This window comes from Dendrobium catenatum, unplaced genomic scaffold, assembly GCF_001605985.2.
Source record: "Dendrobium catenatum unplaced genomic scaffold, ASM160598v2 fragScaff_scaffold_249, whole genome shotgun sequence".
In the NCBI taxonomy this organism is placed as follows: domain Eukaryota; kingdom Viridiplantae; phylum Streptophyta; class Magnoliopsida; order Asparagales; family Orchidaceae; genus Dendrobium; species Dendrobium catenatum.
The window spans coordinates 685,362-704,852 of NW_021318711.1; the positions used below are offsets into that span (position 1 = coordinate 685,362).

Consider the following 19,491-nt stretch of genomic DNA (forward strand, 5'->3'; position numbering starts at 1 on the left):
TTGCGGGAAATTAGCCGTCGCAAAATTTTGCGGGGAAATTAGCCTTCGGAAAGTCGCCGGTAATCTGTCGGAAAGCCGCCGGAAAATTTCGCGGGATAATATTGCGGGAAATTAGCCGTCGCAAAATTTTGCGGGGAAATTAGCCGTCGGAAAGCCGCCGGAAAATTTTGTAAGAAATAAGCCGTCAAGAACCGCCGAAAAGCCGTCGGAAAACTGACCGCCGAAAAGCCGCCGAAAAATTCCGCCGGTAATAAGTGATTTTCCTGTAGTGCGGGTCATGCCATCCTCAAAAAACTATAAAAAGGCCCTCATTTCTTTTAAGCAGGGACCGAAGCAAGGGAAGAAAGAGAAGCAAGAAGAGGAGAAGAGAAGAAAAATAGGACGGAAGAAACTCTTCGACCACCCCCGGAATTCCGCCCGAACTTCAAGTGACGTCGGAATTCTGCCTGACCTCCAAGTGACACCAGAGTTTCACTCGAACTCTAAGTGACATCGGAGTTCTGTCCGACCTTCAAGTGATGCTGGAGTTTCACCCGAACTCCCAGTGACGCCAGATTTTTGTCCAACCTTCAAGTGATGCTGAAGTTCCCCCGAACTCCAAGTGACGTAAGAATTTCGCCTGACCTCCAAGTGACGTCGGAATTCCGCCTGACTTCCAAGTGACGCTGAAATTATGCCTGAACTCCAAGTGACGCCAGAGTTTCACTCAAACTCCAAGTGACACCGAATTTCTACCCGAATACCATCTAACAACAGAGTTCTCCTCGGCCGCCAACTAACGTCGGACTTCGACCCGACGCCAGACCTCCGCTCGTTGCCAAGTTTCAACCCGACACCAAACTTCTACCTATTGTTGGACTTTTAGAGGACATTTATCTGATGATGGATTTATGTCCATTACTGGATTTCTACCTGATGCCATCTCTCTGACCTTCGTCATCAGACAACGATCATTCTTACTTTCGTCGCCCATAGACTTTGGTCCTTTTGGCTTATATCGCCCACCGACTACAGTCCTTCCAACCTCCATCACCCTCTGATTATGGTCCTTCTGACTTACATCGCACACTGGCTACAGTCCTTTCGACCTCCGTCGCCCACCGACTACGATCCTTTTAACTTATGTCGCCCATCGACTATAGTCCTTCCGACCTCTGTCACCCGCCAACTATGATCCTTCTTATTTACATCGCCCACCGACTATAGTCCTTTAGACCAAACAAACATATTAGTAGTGATGTTTTATATTTTTATCATGCAATATACTCTATAAGATGTACATCAAGTTAAGGCCTTCCCCCAAGGAAAGGCCTCATTTGTAATCAACTGCAATACTAGTGGATTCATTCAAACTGGGCTAGGCCCCATGATTATTTCCCCTTTCAGGGGTATTCCATGAAAGTTTGTTAGAGATTCTAGGCCCTTATGAACTATCCCAAAGCTAATTAAGAGAGAGGTGAATTGATATTTTAAAAAATCTTTCGTAATAAAAAAGACAACACAAAATCCACTACAAAGAAAACACAATGCAGAAATTAAATGCGAAAATAATAAAGGAAAGAACACACCAGATTTATAGTGGTTCGGTCAAACCTTGACCTACGTCCACTCCTCGGAGGCACCATCCGTATATTGCACTAAACCCAGTGTCTCTCCTTTACGCCCTACATCTAGGCGGAGAAGCCCTTACAAAATCACTTCCACCTTTCCCGGTGCGGCAGAGTAGCTGGGTCTTTTGACACCAAAGAGATCTTCTTCTTCCTAGAACTTCCCTCAAGATAAGCCTTAAATACTATGGTACTAAGGTGCAAGCTCTCCAGAGCAACCATGTGGAATACCCCTCCATACTCCCTTGAAACCCCCTCCAAGGATCTTCTCTCTCTCAATCTCTACCCTTTCCTCTCTCCCTTTCAAGCTCTCTCTTCACGTTCCCTCCAAAAGAATGAAGCTACAATGGCTGCCAAAGACGTTCTTCATGAGAAAGCAAGAGGTCTTTAAATAGATTTGTAAAATCGATATTATCGTCCAGGTCGATTGCCGGATCGTCTCGCACGATATACATAAAAAGAGAGCTTCAAAAAATCCTAAAAACTTAATTTTGGCTCCTAACATCGTCAAGGACGATCGCAGGATCATCCCGTACGATGTGATTAAAAAGAGGGCTTCATAAAACCCTAAAAACTCAATTTCGATGACTAGAATCATCCTGAATGATCGCAGGATCATCTCATATGATGTGCAGAATTTGACCTGATAGTCGTGGACGATATTAGGATAGTCCAGGATGATTAGTACAAAAATGTAGAAATCATCTAGGATGATGTTGTGTATCTTCCAGGATGATTATAAGAAAAATTATGGTATTTCGGCTAGGACAATTTAGGAAAAACAAGTATGTCAGCAAACATCATCATGTACGATATATCGATCGTCCAGGACGATTGGATTGAAAAATTTAACCATGCATAATTAGTCCCCTAACCACAGGATCAATTTAGGCATGATTTGTATTGATCATCAGGATGATTTGAACCAAAAATTAAACTTAAATCCTTGCCTAAATTGTCATTGGCAACTCTTTTCCAAGATTATAAAGGAATGTCCTAGACGATCCAAAATCGTCCAGTACGATTAGCTCAAAACTTAATCTTATGGATTTGATTAGATCTCACTCCCTTGAGTGTGTGTGTGCATGGTCACCAAGCAAGCATACACCCTTACAAGAAATCAAAAATTATATCAATGAATATTACAAACCCTTTTACAACATAACATTATTCAACCCAATCTTGAGCTCTGATTATTTGTTTAATATTGTATGCTATTCCTGAAATGCTAGCATACACACAAATAAACATATATTGCAAATACAAGAAGACAACAGAAAGTGAACCATAATATTTGTTATTATAAAAAATATAAAGACGTGAGCTCGAGTTGCAATAATCTCCCCCTTTTTTATGATGACAAATATTACTGGTTGAATTTATAAAATTGAAAATATTTTCTCCTAAACTCCCCCTCACTAGAATAAAAATTTAAAAATAGGGTAAGACAAAAATTTTGTCATTTTCATTTTTATATTTTTTAAAAATAGAAAATAAATACAAATATAATAGTACGTTCTTCCCCTTTGACATTATCAAAAAGAGGAGGGACACAAAACAATCAGAATAATAAATAAAAATTAAAATGATCCCTGATCTAGTGAAAAGAAAAAAAATCAAATATTCTTAAAATGAGAAAGTTACCTTTTGATTTTATTCAAAAACTTAGTAAGGAATGTGAAATTACTAGATGGACAAGAGGGGGGGGGTGAATTGTGAATGATTTATAGTAATAAATAAAACCTAGACATGAGTTCTAATATTTTTGAAATTTTTAAGATTTTAATAAGAAAATAAAGTGCAACAATGGAATTCTATTCAATCACAATATTTCACCGAGCAAATATACTGAAAATGAAAAATGCACGCAAGAATAAAAACGATAAGGAAAAAGCACACCGAATTTTTATAGTGGTTCGGTCAAACCGTGACCTACGTCCACACCCCGGAGTCCTCCGCTTCGGGAATTTTACTACAAGCAATAGCTCTCCTTTTACCCCCTTGGCAAGGTGGAGAAGCCCTTACAATACTCCCTTTCACCAACCCGGCGTGGCGGAGTGTCAAACTCTGTTTTCACCCTCCTGGCGATGGTAGAGAACCTTCTCATTTTTCTCCCTCCTGTAGAAGGAAGAGTACCTCGAGATCACGAATGTAGAAGAGCCTTCCCCTTGGAGATCCTCTCAAAAATTCTTCTTGGGCCATAGGAGGAACAAGATGCAGCAAGTTCGGAGCAACCGTGTGATCTCCCTCACACCTCTTCTCCCTCACAATGCTCACCTTCTCCTTCCTCTCTCAAACCCTAAAGAACTTTTCAAGAGCTCTCTCCCTCAGAAATCCCTCTCTAATTCAAACACTGAAAAAATAACTATTTTGACACCTAAAAACGGGCTCCAAAATCCTTGAAATTTCAAAGTAGCCGTTACTATCGTACAATAAGATTTCTAGTCATACAGTACGATATGTATACCAAGATTTGTTCTGGTATGAAGATGTACGAACAGTTCAAAATCAATCATACAGTATGATTAGAAATTGTACGATATGATACTCAACATTACTGATCATACAGGATGATAGCCGGGAAGATCAAATGTTATCTCTGTTCATCGTATTATACGATACATATCGTACAGTACGAATTGTCAAAATCAAGGCATCATCCATGAGGAATTCCGGGACGATCAAGAGTCATCTCTATTCATCGTATAGTACGATCTACATCGTACTGTACGACGAGGCAAAAATAATGGATCGTCCAGGACGATCTCCGGGATGATAAGAATTCATCTCTATTCATCGTATTATACGAACTAGTTTGTACAGTATGATATTTAATTTGAAATTAAGTCTTAAATTATTCCACTAATCACAGGTTAATTTAAGTATTTAAAGTAAATCATAAAGTACGAAATACTTTGTACAGTACGAACGGGGGAGAAAAAACTTACTTAAGTTAATTTGACGGCTAGGGTTTTGGATTTGAACATATCGTACAGTACGATTTTGATTCGTATGGTATGATATATTCACAGAATTGTCTTACAAGCTCAGATCGTACAGTACGAAATACCTTCATACAATATGATCTACAGAGAAATAAAATCTCTAAAATTTTCTTTTAAAAAACCTTCTCCCCCTGTGTTTGCATGGTTGCTCAGACTTTTATGCAATTTGTGGCTAGACTCAAGAAAATAAAAATAAAATAAATAACAAATTACTTTGTCAGACTCATACTTCTAATCTACCCATTCTTGAGTCTTCCTGTCATCCTGAGTAGCTTGTGATCTTCCTAAAATGTTAGTACTCACGGACAATAGCAAACAAAATAATATTCAATGAATAGATAATTCAGACAACATTAGTTGTCATCAACAAAATCTCAAACTCGGGGTCATGGGTTGTAACAGAATGGATTGACAATGCATAATCCAGAAAAATTAGAAATTCAAAAATTGTTAATCCATGCTCAAGTTTTTTTAAAGGCTCAAAAACTTTTTAATCCAATATCTAAATCAAGGAATAAATTAGAAGAAGAAAGACTAATTTTTCAAAGCTCCTTTCATAAAACATATCTAATAGAAGATTAATGTAAAAATTGGTGAATCAAGAATCATGATTTTCAAAATCAAGTATCAAAAATATCAAGGATTTTCTTAAGCTTTAAGTAATACAAATAAAGTAAGCATACTCTTTGTGGGCTCATTTTATGCATCTTGTCAGTTTTTGGTGTAATTTACGCATCTTTTACTTTTTGATACACTTTGTGTATCTTTCTCAATTTGGCATCATTGCACATCTTTTGATTTGGCATCATTCGCCACTTTTTTGATTTGGCATCATTGGCCTTTTTTTTAATTAAATATGTTACATTTTTGAAATTTTTTAAAATAAAAGTAAACCCATTCTATTGACAAAGCGAACTACTTGATTAAAAAAATTATGAGGTAGATTCAACAACTTGTAAAGATCTCTATGCGATAAACAAAATATAGGGAGATGAAAAAGATCAGTATTAAAATCCAATTTATAATATTATGAAGATTTTGAATCAAAAATAAAATAACCTTTTTAAAAAAAGAGATAGAGAGACAAAATCATGAGTTTTCTTCCTTAGACTATTTTTAGAGAAGTCAACCACAACTTACGTAAGAATTCAAGAAAAATAGGAGGTAGGTTTTTTATTTTTAGAAAGGTGAACGTGTGTGTTGATCAGAGAGAACTTCACAAAAAAAAAGAGAAGATAAATTAAAAAAATTAATGAAAAAGAGAAGAAAAGAAAAAAGAAAGAAAAATAAATCCAAAGAAAAAACATAAAAAAAAAACATAAAAATAAATAAAATATACATACACAGAAAAATAATAACACAAATAGAGGTTTAAATATCATCCTGCTCCTGTTCTGATGATTCAGAAGCTAGGTCTGCCCAAGAGATTTTGCTTTTCATTATTTTTCATTTTTACAATTTGCTTAGCTTTGCCCTTTTCTTTTGTAGGAAGAGTTCTCAAATTAGGGCACTGATTTTTCATGTGTCCAGGCTTGCTACATCCAAAGAAAATAATGTCAGAAGAAAACTTAACATTCTTACCATTTTTATCTTTATTCCACCTTTGTTGATGCTTAAGTTTTGTTGGTCTTTTTAATTTGCTTGATAAGTCATCGCTTTCGTCACCAACTAAGCCACTTTTCTTTGAGTCTTCAGCATTTAGCACTATCATCTTACCTACATCCAAAAGTCTTTGACCCAAGTTTTAATCGTAGGCAATGAGTGAGCCAAAAAAATTATCAATAGAATATTAATTCAAAATTTTTTATTCACAAATAGCAACAACTTTGGCATCAAATTTGTCAAGTAAATAATGTAGAATTTTATTGACTTTTTCAAACTTTGAAAACTCCTTTCCTAAAGCATATAATGATGTAACAATTTAAATAAATCTAGTATATATGTCCAAGATCATCTCATAATATTTCATACAAAAAAGTTCATAATCATGCATTAAAATATTCAACTTGGATTGCTTGATTTCACTAGTGCCTTCGTATATGGTATGTAATTTATCCCAAATTTTCTTACCAATTGTGCACGTGGAAACTAACATACAATCTTCAGAATTTAAAGCGCAGAAAAAATAGTTTAAATATTTTGCATTCAATTGAGCATTAATTTTCTCTTCTCTACTCCATTGATTAAAAAGAATATCAGTATTAATTCCATCTAAAATATGAGATGGTATAGAATAACGAGTTAAAATCATTTGTAACATTCAAAAATAAATTGATTGCAAAAAAGTAGACATGCAAAATTTTTAAAAATTAAAACTAATATTTTCAAATAAAGGTGGTTTGGTGATTGAATAACCTTCCGCAATATTACAATTAGAAAAATTAGCCATGGATTGAAAATTCAGAAGCTTTCAAAAAATTATTTTATGAATCCCGCTCTGATACTACTTGAAAGTTTGTTAGGAATTCTAGGCCCTTATGAACTAGCCCAAGGCTAATTAAGAGAGAGGTGAATTGGTATTTTAAAAAATCTTTCGCAATAAAAAGCCAACCCAAAATCCACCACAAAGAAAATACAATATAGAAATTAAGTGGAAATAATAAAAGAAAGAACACACAAGATTTATAGTGGTTCGATTAAAACTTGACCTACGTTTACTCATTGGAGGAACCCTCCGTGTATTGCACTAAACTCAGTGTCTCTCATTTAGCCCCCACACCTAGGCGGAGAAGCCCTTACAAAATCACTTCCACCTTCCCCGATGCGACAGAGTAGCCTGGTCTTTTGATACCAAAGAGATATTCTTCTTCCTAGAACTTCCCTCAAGATAAGCCTTAAATCTGATGGTACTAAGGTGCAAGCTCGCCGGAGCAACCGTGTGGAATCCCCCTCAACACTCCCTTGAAACCTCCTCCAAGGATCTTCTCCCTCTCTCAAACTCCATGCTTTCCTCTCTCCCTTTTAGCTCTCTCTTCAAGTTCCCTCCAAAAGAATGAAGCTATAATGGATACCAAAGACACACTTCATGAGAAAGCAATAGGTCTTTAAATAGATTTGCCAAACTAACATTATCGTTCAGGATTATCGATAGATCGTCCCGTATGATATGTATAAAAAGAGAGCTTTCAAAAACTCTAAAAACTCAATTTTGGCGCCAAACATTGTCTAGGACGGTCGAAGGATCATCCTGTACGATGTGCTTAAAAAGAGGACTTCAGAAAACCCTACAAACTCAATTTTGGTGCCCATAATCATCCTGGACAATCGCAGGATCGTCCCGTAAGATGTGTAGAATTTAACCTGATAGTTCTAGATGAAATTAGGATAGTCTAGAACGATTAGTACAAAAAATTTTCAAATTATCCAGGATGATGTTGTGGATCGTCCAAGACGATTAGAAGAAAAATTATGGTATTTCGGCTAGGATAATTTAGGAAAATCAAGTATGTCGGCAAACATTGTCCTGTACGATATATAGATAGTCAAGGAAGAACGGATTTAAAAATTTAACTATAATTAGTCCCCTAATCACAACATCAATTTAGGAATGTTTTGTATTGATCGTTCGGGACGATCTGATCGTCCGGGATGAATTGAACAAAAAAATTTAAACTTAAATCCTTGCCTAAATTATCATTGGTGGCTCTTTACCAAGATCATAAAGGATTTCCCTAGACGATCCAAAATCGTCCAGTACGATTAGTTCAAAACTTAATCTTCTGGATTTGACTAAATCTCACTCCCTTGAGTGTGTGTGTGTATGGTCACTAAGAAAGCATACACCCTTACAAGACTTGACTCAAGAAATAAAAAATTATATCAATGAATATTACAAACCCTTTTACATCATAACATTATTCAACCCAATCTCGAGATCTGATTCTTTGTTTGATGTTGTATGGTATTCCTGAAATGTTAGTATACACACAAACAAACATATATTATAAATACAAGTAGACTATAGAAAGTAAGCCGTAATATTTGTTATCATCAAAAAATAAACTCATAAGCTCGAGTTGCAACATTCCACATAAAAATCTTGGTGTATCATAAATGATACACCATCTCTCTTATCTGATTATGTGCCAAATTTTCATACAAACTTAAGATGTTAAATATTATGTTTCTCTATGTTAACTAATAAAAAAAAAGAAGAAAAAAGAGGACATGAAACAAAAATCCAAGAGATGTATTTCTTCATCAGTTTGATACAGAATGCAGTCTTACTATTATATGGATCGTCGGTGGACGCATCTATAGTGATCCTTATCAGGTTAACAAACCAAAATTTTAAGATTCACTATAATTCTATAACAAGTACTATGACTTTTTTTCTTGAGTTATGGAAAATTGTCAGGTCAATAGACTGAAATATCAAAATTAACTTCAATTATATAACTACAATAACATTTCCCTTGAGTTATGAATGATTATCAAAATAAACCAGGCCCAAATAGCTAGTAAATAAAACTTGAGCTGATGAGAGAGAGATTTCTATGACAGTTTATAATTGTTGATTTGTTAATATAAACACCATGTTTCTCTTCACCATATTCTCTCATCAGTTCTACTTGGATTAAAGTAGATGAAATAAATAGTTGAATCTTTTGTGTTGACAAATGAAACTACAACATAATTCTTGAAAGAGGTGACTTTAGTATAAGCAAAATTGCTGACAGATTACATTGAAGCCTGAAGATGGAGTATCTACGGTACTTAATTCTTATGCTAATTAATTGATAACATTTTTTTTATAGACAAAAAAGAATGTGAAAACTAAGGGTGCATTTGGGACGGCTTTTTCCCTGTTGTGCGGCACGAAACGTAACCTAGAGGTGGTTTGGCGTTACGCGGTCATGCTCCGGTCTGAAAATTTCTGCGTCCCGCAGTTGCTTTCTACATCCGAAGGAAGCCTCCTGCGTTCGGCTGCTTTCCGCTGTTCGTGGGTATGAGAAATACATGAATGCCCTTACATTTATCTGCGAAATATCCGTTGTCTTCTTTGGCATTCCTTTTTCCACAATCTCCATCCACATACGCATAGTACCTTAGCACAAAAGCCAGAGCCAGAACCACCCACTCCAAGCAGAAGATCGCCACTCCGAGGCCACCCACCATTCTCAATATGATCTCTCCATCATCCACCCTTACATAAGACCTGAGCTCGCCGAGAAGAAATTCCGATGTTCTCGAAAAGACGAGAATAGCCACGGCGCCTTGCAAGATGGCGGTGAGCACTGTGGCCACCATGTGGGTGCCGTACCACTTGTTGGAGGTTGAGTTGGCAGCGGCACAGCCGGAGATGGCGCCAGCGATGGTGAGGGCTTGGAGGAGTATGAGAAGGAAGCCAATGGCGGAGGGGATCAGGCGGAGTGAGAGAGTGAGGAAGATGCAGCTCGAGGCGGCACCGAGGAGGATGTAGTTTGACAGGAGGAAGATCTTGTGGGTGCGATAGTGAGCGGCGCTCATGTCTGACAAAGCTGTAGAGGATAACCCCATGGCAGAGAGATATTAGATAATTTAAAAAAAAAAAAAACCAGAGCATATTTATATTATTACGATAGAATGTTTTATTATAAAATAATATTAGATAATTTATGTTTTATTATAAAATAATATTAGATAATTTAAAATTTTAACAAATTATTTTGAAGTAAGATAATACAATGTCAATAAAAAATTATAGTATTTTTTATATATAAACTTATAAAATATTTGATAAAATAATTTGATTTTAATTCAAAATTATTAGTTTCTTATCATAAAAATTTGAAAAGAAATTAAATTTGAATAAAATTTATTCATCTTCATACATATAAGGGTATAAATGTAATTTATTCTTATACAGCTGCAGCACAACAACTTGACAATTATACTTTCCAAACAAAATGTATTGCTTTATGTACAGTAATTTCAAAAAGCAACTTTCTGTACACTAATTTTATGACCTGCTTTACCGACAGCTACAGCCGTCCCAAACGGACTCTAAAAGATTCATGCATTCACGAAAAGAAAAATAAGCAGTTTTTTTTAGCTATTGCAGAACAACAATTTGCTCCTCTAAAATATTAAAATTAAACTCTAAAATTATATTTAAATTCGTAATAATAATCAATAGCCAACTATTAAAAAAAAAAAGAGTGCGTATGTGCTGTCACTATTTCAAATCCAACAGACACATTTCTTCAAATACTTCACCTCCAACGCGACCCCACTTGGCAAAACAACGCAACTATTCAACTCAAAACCGTTCTTCAATAATGCTGTCAATAAAAAGAGAAAAAAAATTGAAAGGGAGGATTCTTTTTTTCTGGACCTTTGTTCGGTTTTGATCAAACTCCATTGAACGCCAAATAAAGCCGACGCAACCTTCGATTGCGAACTGCCGGCGATCACAAGCCCGTCTCCAATTGCAAAACCAAATTCCTATCTACAGGTAAAATTAAGCCTCTTATTTTGCAATTTCCAGCGATCACAAGCCCGTCTCCACTGCCGCCCTTCAAACCCAGTTGCCTTCTTCCTCACTTCCTCCAAATCCCGCACAGACAAGTGTTCGGCCCTATGCGAACTCCAAATCCCGCCACTAATCTTCACTCGACTTCTTCTCTCACGGCCGAATCTAAGCCTAAATGCACTCTGCTTGCCGTTGAACCTGCACCATCGTCTTCAATGAATATATTCTCTACTAAAAAAGATCATAATTATTGCACGTTTTTCCATGCCTCTTACATGAACCTGTCCATTTTATAAGTAAACAGTAAAAGCCTTGGCTAATTGGCTACAACTGTCAACTTGCAATGATGGATATTCTTCTTTATCTCATTCAAGAAGTAGATTAAAAAAAAAAGATTTTATAAATCTGATTTCGAATCTGATTTTATAAATAAAAATCATATTATATATATATATATATATATTATGTGTATAAGTTGTGCACAGGATGTGCATAAATCTATGGACTCGTATACTATGAGATATGCATTGGGGTTGTCTTCTCCATTTCATTCCATGTTTAGTTTTAGGTACTTTATTTCATTACAAAATGAGTACTTTTTTCTCTATGCTTTTTTTCCAATATAAATATGTTCATATCACTCTAATTGGAAGTGGGAAAACAGTGATCCAATTGTGAATGATTTCTTATTTGAAAAGCATTTTTAAATTTTTTTTTAATCCAAATACAATAATCAAGAAAAAAAAATTTTGCAATTATATTCTGATCATTACGAAAAGGTGCACCAGAAGTGGTGCACAAGAAGTGGGTAAACACATCTCTCATATTGTACCAAAGCCTTGGACATTAAAATCCATTCAAAAAGATCAAAACAGCAAAGAAAAAAAATTTAATTAAATTAAAGGAAGCTTTTGTATCTTTTGGTGATAAACAAATGCAATCATGCTTTCTATGTGGTGTTGTCAATCACAATGGCGGGCTTTGTCTGAAGAATCAAAATCTTGTTGAAGGTCTTTTTACGAAAAAGGATCTTCATGTTCTTTGCGCCACAAATATTCTTGCACATGGAGTTAACTTACCTGTGCACACAGTGGTGATTAAATCAACTCAATATTTCAATAAGAAAAAAAGGTGTCTCTACTTGGAGTACCATCAATCTTTAGTATTGCAGGCATGCTACAAGAAAATTAGCGTTTCCATCATTCAACCTATGTTCAAACTGATCAACACACAACAACTCAACAATATAAATAAATCTTCAAACAAAATAATTCAACTAAAAAAAAAACTACTCACTCAAATCTCAATAGCAACTCAAACAAAACTCCACAAATTCCTATACAAAACTCCCTACAATCATAACCGAAACTCTCCAACAGAACAACCTAATCTCCGAGCTCCCCAAAGTCTCTTCTATACGAGCTCCTGCAACAAATAAATTAATTTCATTTAGCATTATAATTAAAATAATATTAAATTTAATGCTAAAGCAAAAAATATTACAGTAAACTACTAGTATACTGGTGTAGAAAGAAAAATAATCTATGAAAACATAAAGGAAAACTACTGTAGCAAAAGAACACTAGTGTTACAACAACAACTAGTCAAACTAGTAAGTAGAACTACTAGAAAAAAAAAAAAAAAAACCGCGTTGATCTAGTATCAAACAAGTATTGTCTACTAAAACAATCAAATTCAAACATATGGGTAGCCTTGTTATAAGACCCACTACCCGGCAACTTTCGTAGGAAAGTCGTAAGCCATACCTTAGGGGGAAATTTTAGGAAAAAATTATCCTAATTCCTAATCTCTAATTAAAACTTTCCCGGCCACTTCTAATATAAGTCGTAAGTCTGACCTCTGAGGAAAATGTTTGGGTGATAATACAACCCTAGACCCCTCACTCGGGCATCCTAGTCTAAAAGGGCTAGGTTCTAATACCCACAACTCGGGCCACATAGCTTAAAGTGCTAGGTCATAAGACCCATCATTAGGCAACTTCTAAGGAAGCAATAAGACCTACCCAACTAAAAATATTTGGGCTACCTTCAATGAAGGGTGTAAATCCCACTAATTCGGGCTACTTTCTATGAAAATCATAAGTCCCAAACTAAAATTCAAAATTTTGGGCATCCTATTCTATAGGATTAGGTTGCAAGACCCATTTTTGGGAAACTTCTAATTGAAGTCGTAAGCCCCAACATTTTAGGAAAATTACTAAATAAATTATAATGAATCTAAAACACAAATAATCTAATTCAAACCTACGGGCATCTTAGCCTATAGGGTTAGGTTGTAAGGCCCACCTTCGGGCTACTTTCTATGAAAGCCATAAGTCCCAATTTAAATCAAATACTTGTGTTACTTTCTACGAAAGTCATAAATCCCAATCTAGATTTAAATCCTCGGGCAACTCCTAATTGGACCCGTAAGCCCCAACCTAAACAAATGAACAGGGAACTCCTAATTAAAGCAGTAAGCTCCATTCTAAATCAAATTCTCGGGCAACTCCTTAATAAAGCCGTAAGCCCAAAACTAAATAATAAAAGGGAAACTTCTAAGGAAGACATAATCCCCAACCCAAATTAAACAAAACTAAAATTCACACATTTTCACTTCAGTCTACTCGGGATCCCTGAGAGGAGGTAACCCATGGCTGCTAATCAGATTCCCTGGACACTACGGTCAATGATTGTTAGTGTTGGTAGACTGAAACCTACGGTATACCTGGTACGACGGATCTATGGGATCTTGATTGGGTTTACCTCCATTTCCCCCACAATTGAGACTAAAATTACCTAAAATATATTCATCCTTAATCGAGAGTTCTCTCTTACGTGTTAAGAGGGGGAATTAACTATGAGTTCTTGCGCTTATAGGAAGTAAGAACCCCAGATCTATAAACCGTGACACTACCATCAGGGAAAATCTGTTTAATTCCAATCTGACTTAAGGGAAGTGGAATCCTACAGCTGCAAAGCAGGATTCGTGCATTTAGGCAGATTTTTCTTGAGCCAATAGATTTCTAGCGACTCCGCTGGGGATTACTTTTCTCTCCATCTTTGGATGAAAAGACAATTTATATTTAGTCTCACATAATGAAACATCTAAAAAATATATATAGATGTTTATTCAACACAGTTATGTATTTTGTTTTCCAGCAGAATTCAGGTTGACTCTAATCCCTGTAAGTTCTGTTGACAGGTTGATAACATGACACCTGCAAAGTCCTTCATGACTGTGAAACTAAGTGAAGGAGCTAGAGTGAATTCCCTCAAGCTGTTCTAAACACAGGCTATGTTGAAGCAACCATTCAATTTGGAACTATTTCTGAAGTCATGCAGTTCGAACAGTTCATTCCTGAGAATACTGTTAGTGCACCTACTGCCAAAGGTGTCGCTAAGAAGCCTACTTCTGAAGCTATTAATGAGAAGGATCCTAAGAGGGCCTCTGTATTTTCAAGGCTCTCTATGACACCTACTACTGCTCCAGTAATTTAAAAGAAAGTTTCTGATCTCAAGCTATAATCTGTTGGCGTGAATACAACCAGTCAGAATATAATCCAGGATGAAGTGCCTGAAGAATACAATGCTGAAGTTCCTGATGTAAATACTAAAATTTTCAGAAAAACTATAAGAAATACTAATGCTCTCTTATGACCTAATGGCTGGGTGCCTGAGACCCTTCAAGAATCATCATTGTAGTTAGAAGAAAATTACCAGTTAATAATGGCTTTGAACCGTTAAAATGGATAAAAAGAAATGATGATAAGGGCCACTTAAAGAAGTCTTTCTGGGAGACTTTGCATCAACAACCACTACCCCAAAGAAGGAAGAATCAGCCTCTTCCAAAATTTATAAAATACTGAAGGCTGTCAAAGATAGAAGTCTACAACGAAGACTGAGGAAATCTGTTACTGAAGTTTTTTCCTCAGATATGATTCGTCCTCAGAATAATAAATTCTCAACAAGACCTTATAGAGAGGAGTTTAGATGTCCTCCAAACTACCAAAAGCCAATAGAATTCTGTCCTAATATGGGTCGATACCCATATTATGGAAGAAAATAGTTGGGAGAGCCTTCTAATAATTTACTTACAAGAGACTATAATAGAAGATATGATGAACGAAGGCCCCAACAATGGCATCATAGATCTGCCCATTCAAAGGTACATTCCAATACTGGTGGTCATCGTTTTGTGACTCCTAGAAGACAGCAAGATTGGGTTCCCAAAAGACCCACATATCCTCGAGCTCAGAGGGATGATCGTGATAAAAAAATTTATAAAGAGCGACTTAAATCTCATGTCTAGAAGTTATCCCCTAATAAGGAGACTTTTGTTGATGTGATTAAACCGAAAGAAGAAAGCTGTCAAGTATATAAATAATCCCTCGACTCTCCAGTCATACACTGGAAGCGGTGGTCCCAACTTGGAGAAGATCATGAGTTGGAAGAAGATGATAATTATAATGATAATGATGAAGAAGTGGAAGAGGGTATTGGTCCCATGGATGTTGAAGTTGTTCGTATGGTTGATCATATACCTGATATAGCTAATTAGCGGCATACTTGTAGAAATGCAAAGTTGAATTTGCAAAATGAAGAACAAATACGAGATGACCAAGAACTAGCAGCATCTATGAATAGAATTCCACAATCAGAGAAAGTTGAGAAGATAAAAGTTGAAGAAGTTCTAAAGAAGTTATAATCGGAAATGCAATCTATGCAACAAAGGAAAGATCTTGAAATCCATCATTTAAATACTCATCTTGATGAAATTAGTAATATGATGAACAGTTATTTAGACAACTCGGCATGATGGCTACAACTAACCAACCACCCGTAGCAAATACTCAAGGAAATTTTCAAATTACTCCTGATGTTGTGCTCACTCCTGACAGAAGATTTGATGCGTTAGAGGAGCCAATACTAATACCCCTAAAGAAAGTGAAATGGTCAGAAATGCTCAAATTTAAAATCTTATCACTCAAAAATTGAAAACAGTTATTGCTTCTGAGCTGCTGAAGCTTTAGTTGGGAAAAGTCATCTGTATCTGGTGGAATATGACCAAGAAAAGTATCCAAAGGGGTATATAGTGCTAAAATTCAATTTGTTTGATGGTACTACAAATCCTCGTCAACAGCTGGCACAATTCAAAGCTACCTGTGGAAATACAGGAGGCAATGATGCTCTGTTACAACGTCAATTTGTTAGCAGTTTAACAGGTACAACCTTTAAATGGTATGCTAAGTTACCCAATGACTCAGTAAGAACATTCACCGAATTAGAGACGATGTTCATTAAAAGATTCGTCAGTGAAACAAAGAAGGTGACTACGCTGACCTCGCTCTTGAGAAAGGAAAAAAGGGAGGAATCAGTCACCAAGTACATAACCAGGTGGAGAAATCTCAGCATAAAATGTGAGCAACAACTCACTGAGAAACATGCTGTCGAGTTATTACTAGGAAATATAGATGATTATATGGCTCCGTATCTAGCGATGGCTACAATTAATACATTTCAGGAGTTACTTGATCGTGTAGCAAAATTTGAAAGGTTACCCAAACCTAGAAGTGCTGGCTTCAATTATAATAATAATCCATCAGGAAAAGGGAAACAAATCAAAATCTTTGATCCAAAAAGAAGTGAGGTGAATACCACATTCCTGTATTTCTCAGAGAAAAAAAGAAAAAGAAGATTCAATGAATCCGTCGAAGATGCTGAAACAAATAAAAGAAATACAAAGATCTCCTACTTTACAAGAGAAAATTAACAAGCTGTATTCTTTAAAAAGGAGTGCACGAGAAAGATTTTTATGCAAGCCCTAAAAATCGGCCTTCAATTGCCAGAATCTCGCCGACTAGAATAGGCTGGCATGACAGATGATCCAAATTGTTGTCTATATTATAGGATCATAAGCCACCCAATCGAAGACTGTTTCATATTCAAAGATTGGGTCGAAAGGAATTATCAGAATGGTGAACTTACACTTTTTAATAGTGTCCTTACAAATCTTAAGAGGGAGAAAATCAATGTTATATCCTCTACTCCCTGTCAAAGCACAGAGAATGAGAAAGGGAAAGCACCCCAAGAAGATGAAGGTGATTGGGAGACCTTTATCTATAAGAAAACTAAACAAATGATGAATGTCTTACTAGCATTTAAGGCGTTCGTCGTAAGAGTGTATTAGAATTGGAAGTTGATCCAAAACTTCTTTCTTCAAAAAACCCAGTGACAGGAGGGCCCAGTTTGAGTAAGAAGAAACTTTCAAAATATTTCAAAGACCAAAATGGAAAGCGTAAGCCTGGATCAAAATCTCAGAAAAGAAAGAAGAAGAAATTAACAAGACAGAACTCTGTAATACAAAAATACATCGTTTCTTTTTTGATAGTTTTACTTTTGATCTCATTCCTTCCTTGTTGTCTAGTTTAATCAAGGAAGAATGTGACCCTCTTGCTAATTGTAATTACTTGTTTCCTCTTTAATGCATTTGTAGTGCATTTCTTTCAAAAAAAAAAAAAACGAGGTGGAAGGGCTACAAGAGGACGTAATGCACCCCTTGTTATTTATAAAGCTGACGTGAAAATGCGTTCTAGGGAAGTACATCGTACACCAGCACCTTTCATCGACTCAGATGAAGAATTATATTTTTCCGATGAAGAAAATGATCATAAGGGAAAGAACATAGAAAAAGAAAAATGTCTAAATCTCAAAAGCAGCTCAGACTCTGAGGAAATTGATGATATGAAAATTTCAAAGAATTCTCAAGCTAAAACTAGTTCATCTTCAGAGGTGACACAAATCCAGCTGAGAAGCGGAAAGCAGGTTCTTCCACCTCAAAAGAAAACAAAGGATAAGGAGAAGAATATTCAACTTAATGAGGCCATTATTCCACAAGAGCTTCCTAAAACCAAGGTTACTAGTGCAAATGTGGATTACAATATATTATCACATCTCCGCAAATTACCTACATTACTAAGTGTCTACAACACCCTTCTGATGTCTAAGAATCTTTGGGAAACACTCATTAAAGCTTTGCAAAATACTGAGCAATACGAGGCATTCTTTGCTGAGCAAAATTTGAAAGAAGCTTTGCATATGCAGAATACTGCTACAATCACTTTCTGTGATAGTGATATGCTCTTGGGAACTATTGATCATAATCGACCATTATATGTTATAGCGAAGAGTAACAATATTGAAATAAATAGAATTTTGATTGATCCAAGTTCCTCTGTTAATCTAATGAGCCTCAAAACGCTCAAAGGATTGGCCCTGGATGTCCAGTATTTGAATAGAAGCACAGTGTTTCTACAAGGATTCAATGAACAAGGTCAAAGAACCCTAAGATCTTTAGTTTTGCCTTTGAGCTTTGGGGAACTTAATACAAAGGCAACATTTCATATCATTGATGCCAACACATCATACAAAGCTCTTCTTGGAAGACCATAGCTCCACGAGTATGGTATAGTGCCTTCAACACTATCACGAACGAGCTTTAATCGAACCAAACAACGAGTAGTTCGTCGAACGTTTGGTTCGCTTGCAGCCCTATTGATGGTGATGAACGACTATTCTTGGTGCATGAAGTCAAAATTTACGATGACGCCAAGTACTTTATAGCGCAAAAGTTAAAAGGAAATGAGTTTCTAAAATTTCAGTCTCTTACACTAGACAAGAAAAAGCTAAAAGATAAAAATAAGAATCAATCGAAACAAATTTGCTCAGTGTCTCATCTCGGTAATGATTCTGAAGAGGATGATATCTCTACAACTTTCAAACCCTTGATCATAGAGAAAAGAAAGAATGAACTATCGACTGTCCCTTTTGATTACAAAGCTAATCACACAAACAAGTTATTGTGTTCAAGTAAATCGATCATTGAAGGAGAAGAAGAATTTGTGTATCAGCCCAATGGTACTATAGAATCTCAGGAGGAAGGGGATCCAAAATCCAGTTCTATATCTAAGAAATTGCAAAAGTATCAATTTTAATGATAAGGGTGTCTGAAGAATAAATATCCACAGATATCATCAAAATAGTGCCTATGCCGGCGTCACATTCCAAAACATTGACTACTTCGCCAAATACCAACATAGAAATGTTAAAAACTTTTTATGTCTCTCCCAAAAGAGGTCTCAATGAGCGCGGATCCATTTCTATGAATCAAGAGTAATATCGCATCACATTACTCATGAAATAGAAAATGAAAATGAATGGGATTATGAAGATATGTGGATAATCATTCCTCAATATCCTTCACCCATTATGAGGAAACTGATAGAAAGAAGAATATTTTTCGTACAAACACGCAAGCGAGCTCGTTATTTTAGAGAGCTCTGGCACAATGAGCATGCACAAAAACCTGTTGGTCAGGGTTTGTCAACAACATGGGGTCTTGGATATGCTCGACATTCACATCTTAC

The 19,491-nt window shown here is 36.0% G+C and overlaps 1 protein-coding gene and 1 long non-coding RNA gene across 2 annotated transcripts in view; both read right to left on the reverse strand.

Annotated features, from left to right (window-relative positions):
• Window positions 1–9,395: 9,395 nt before the first annotated feature.
• On the reverse strand, window positions 9,396–10,111 carry LOC110116414. The gene has a single exon (XM_020849960.2). The coding sequence runs from the start codon at window positions 10,109–10,111 to the stop codon at window positions 9,509–9,511; it is 603 nt and encodes a 200-aa protein (XP_020705619.1). The 3' UTR covers window positions 9,396–9,508.
• A 2,142-nt stretch (window positions 10,112–12,253) lies between these two features.
• LOC114579248 overlaps window positions 12,254–19,491 on the reverse strand; it is a 14,061-nt gene continuing 6,823 nt past the window's right edge. Inside the window, exon 4 of the long non-coding RNA XR_003700157.1 lies at window positions 12,254–12,491. This is a non-coding gene — a long non-coding RNA (uncharacterized LOC114579248). The remainder of the gene's footprint in view (window positions 12,492–19,491) is intronic.

Bases quoted from the DNA above. Each gene is read 5' to 3' on its own strand.
- LOC110116414 (XM_020849960.2), bottom strand. From the start codon at position 10,111: ATGGGGTTATCCTCTACAGCTTTGTCAGACATGAGCGCCGCTCACTAT.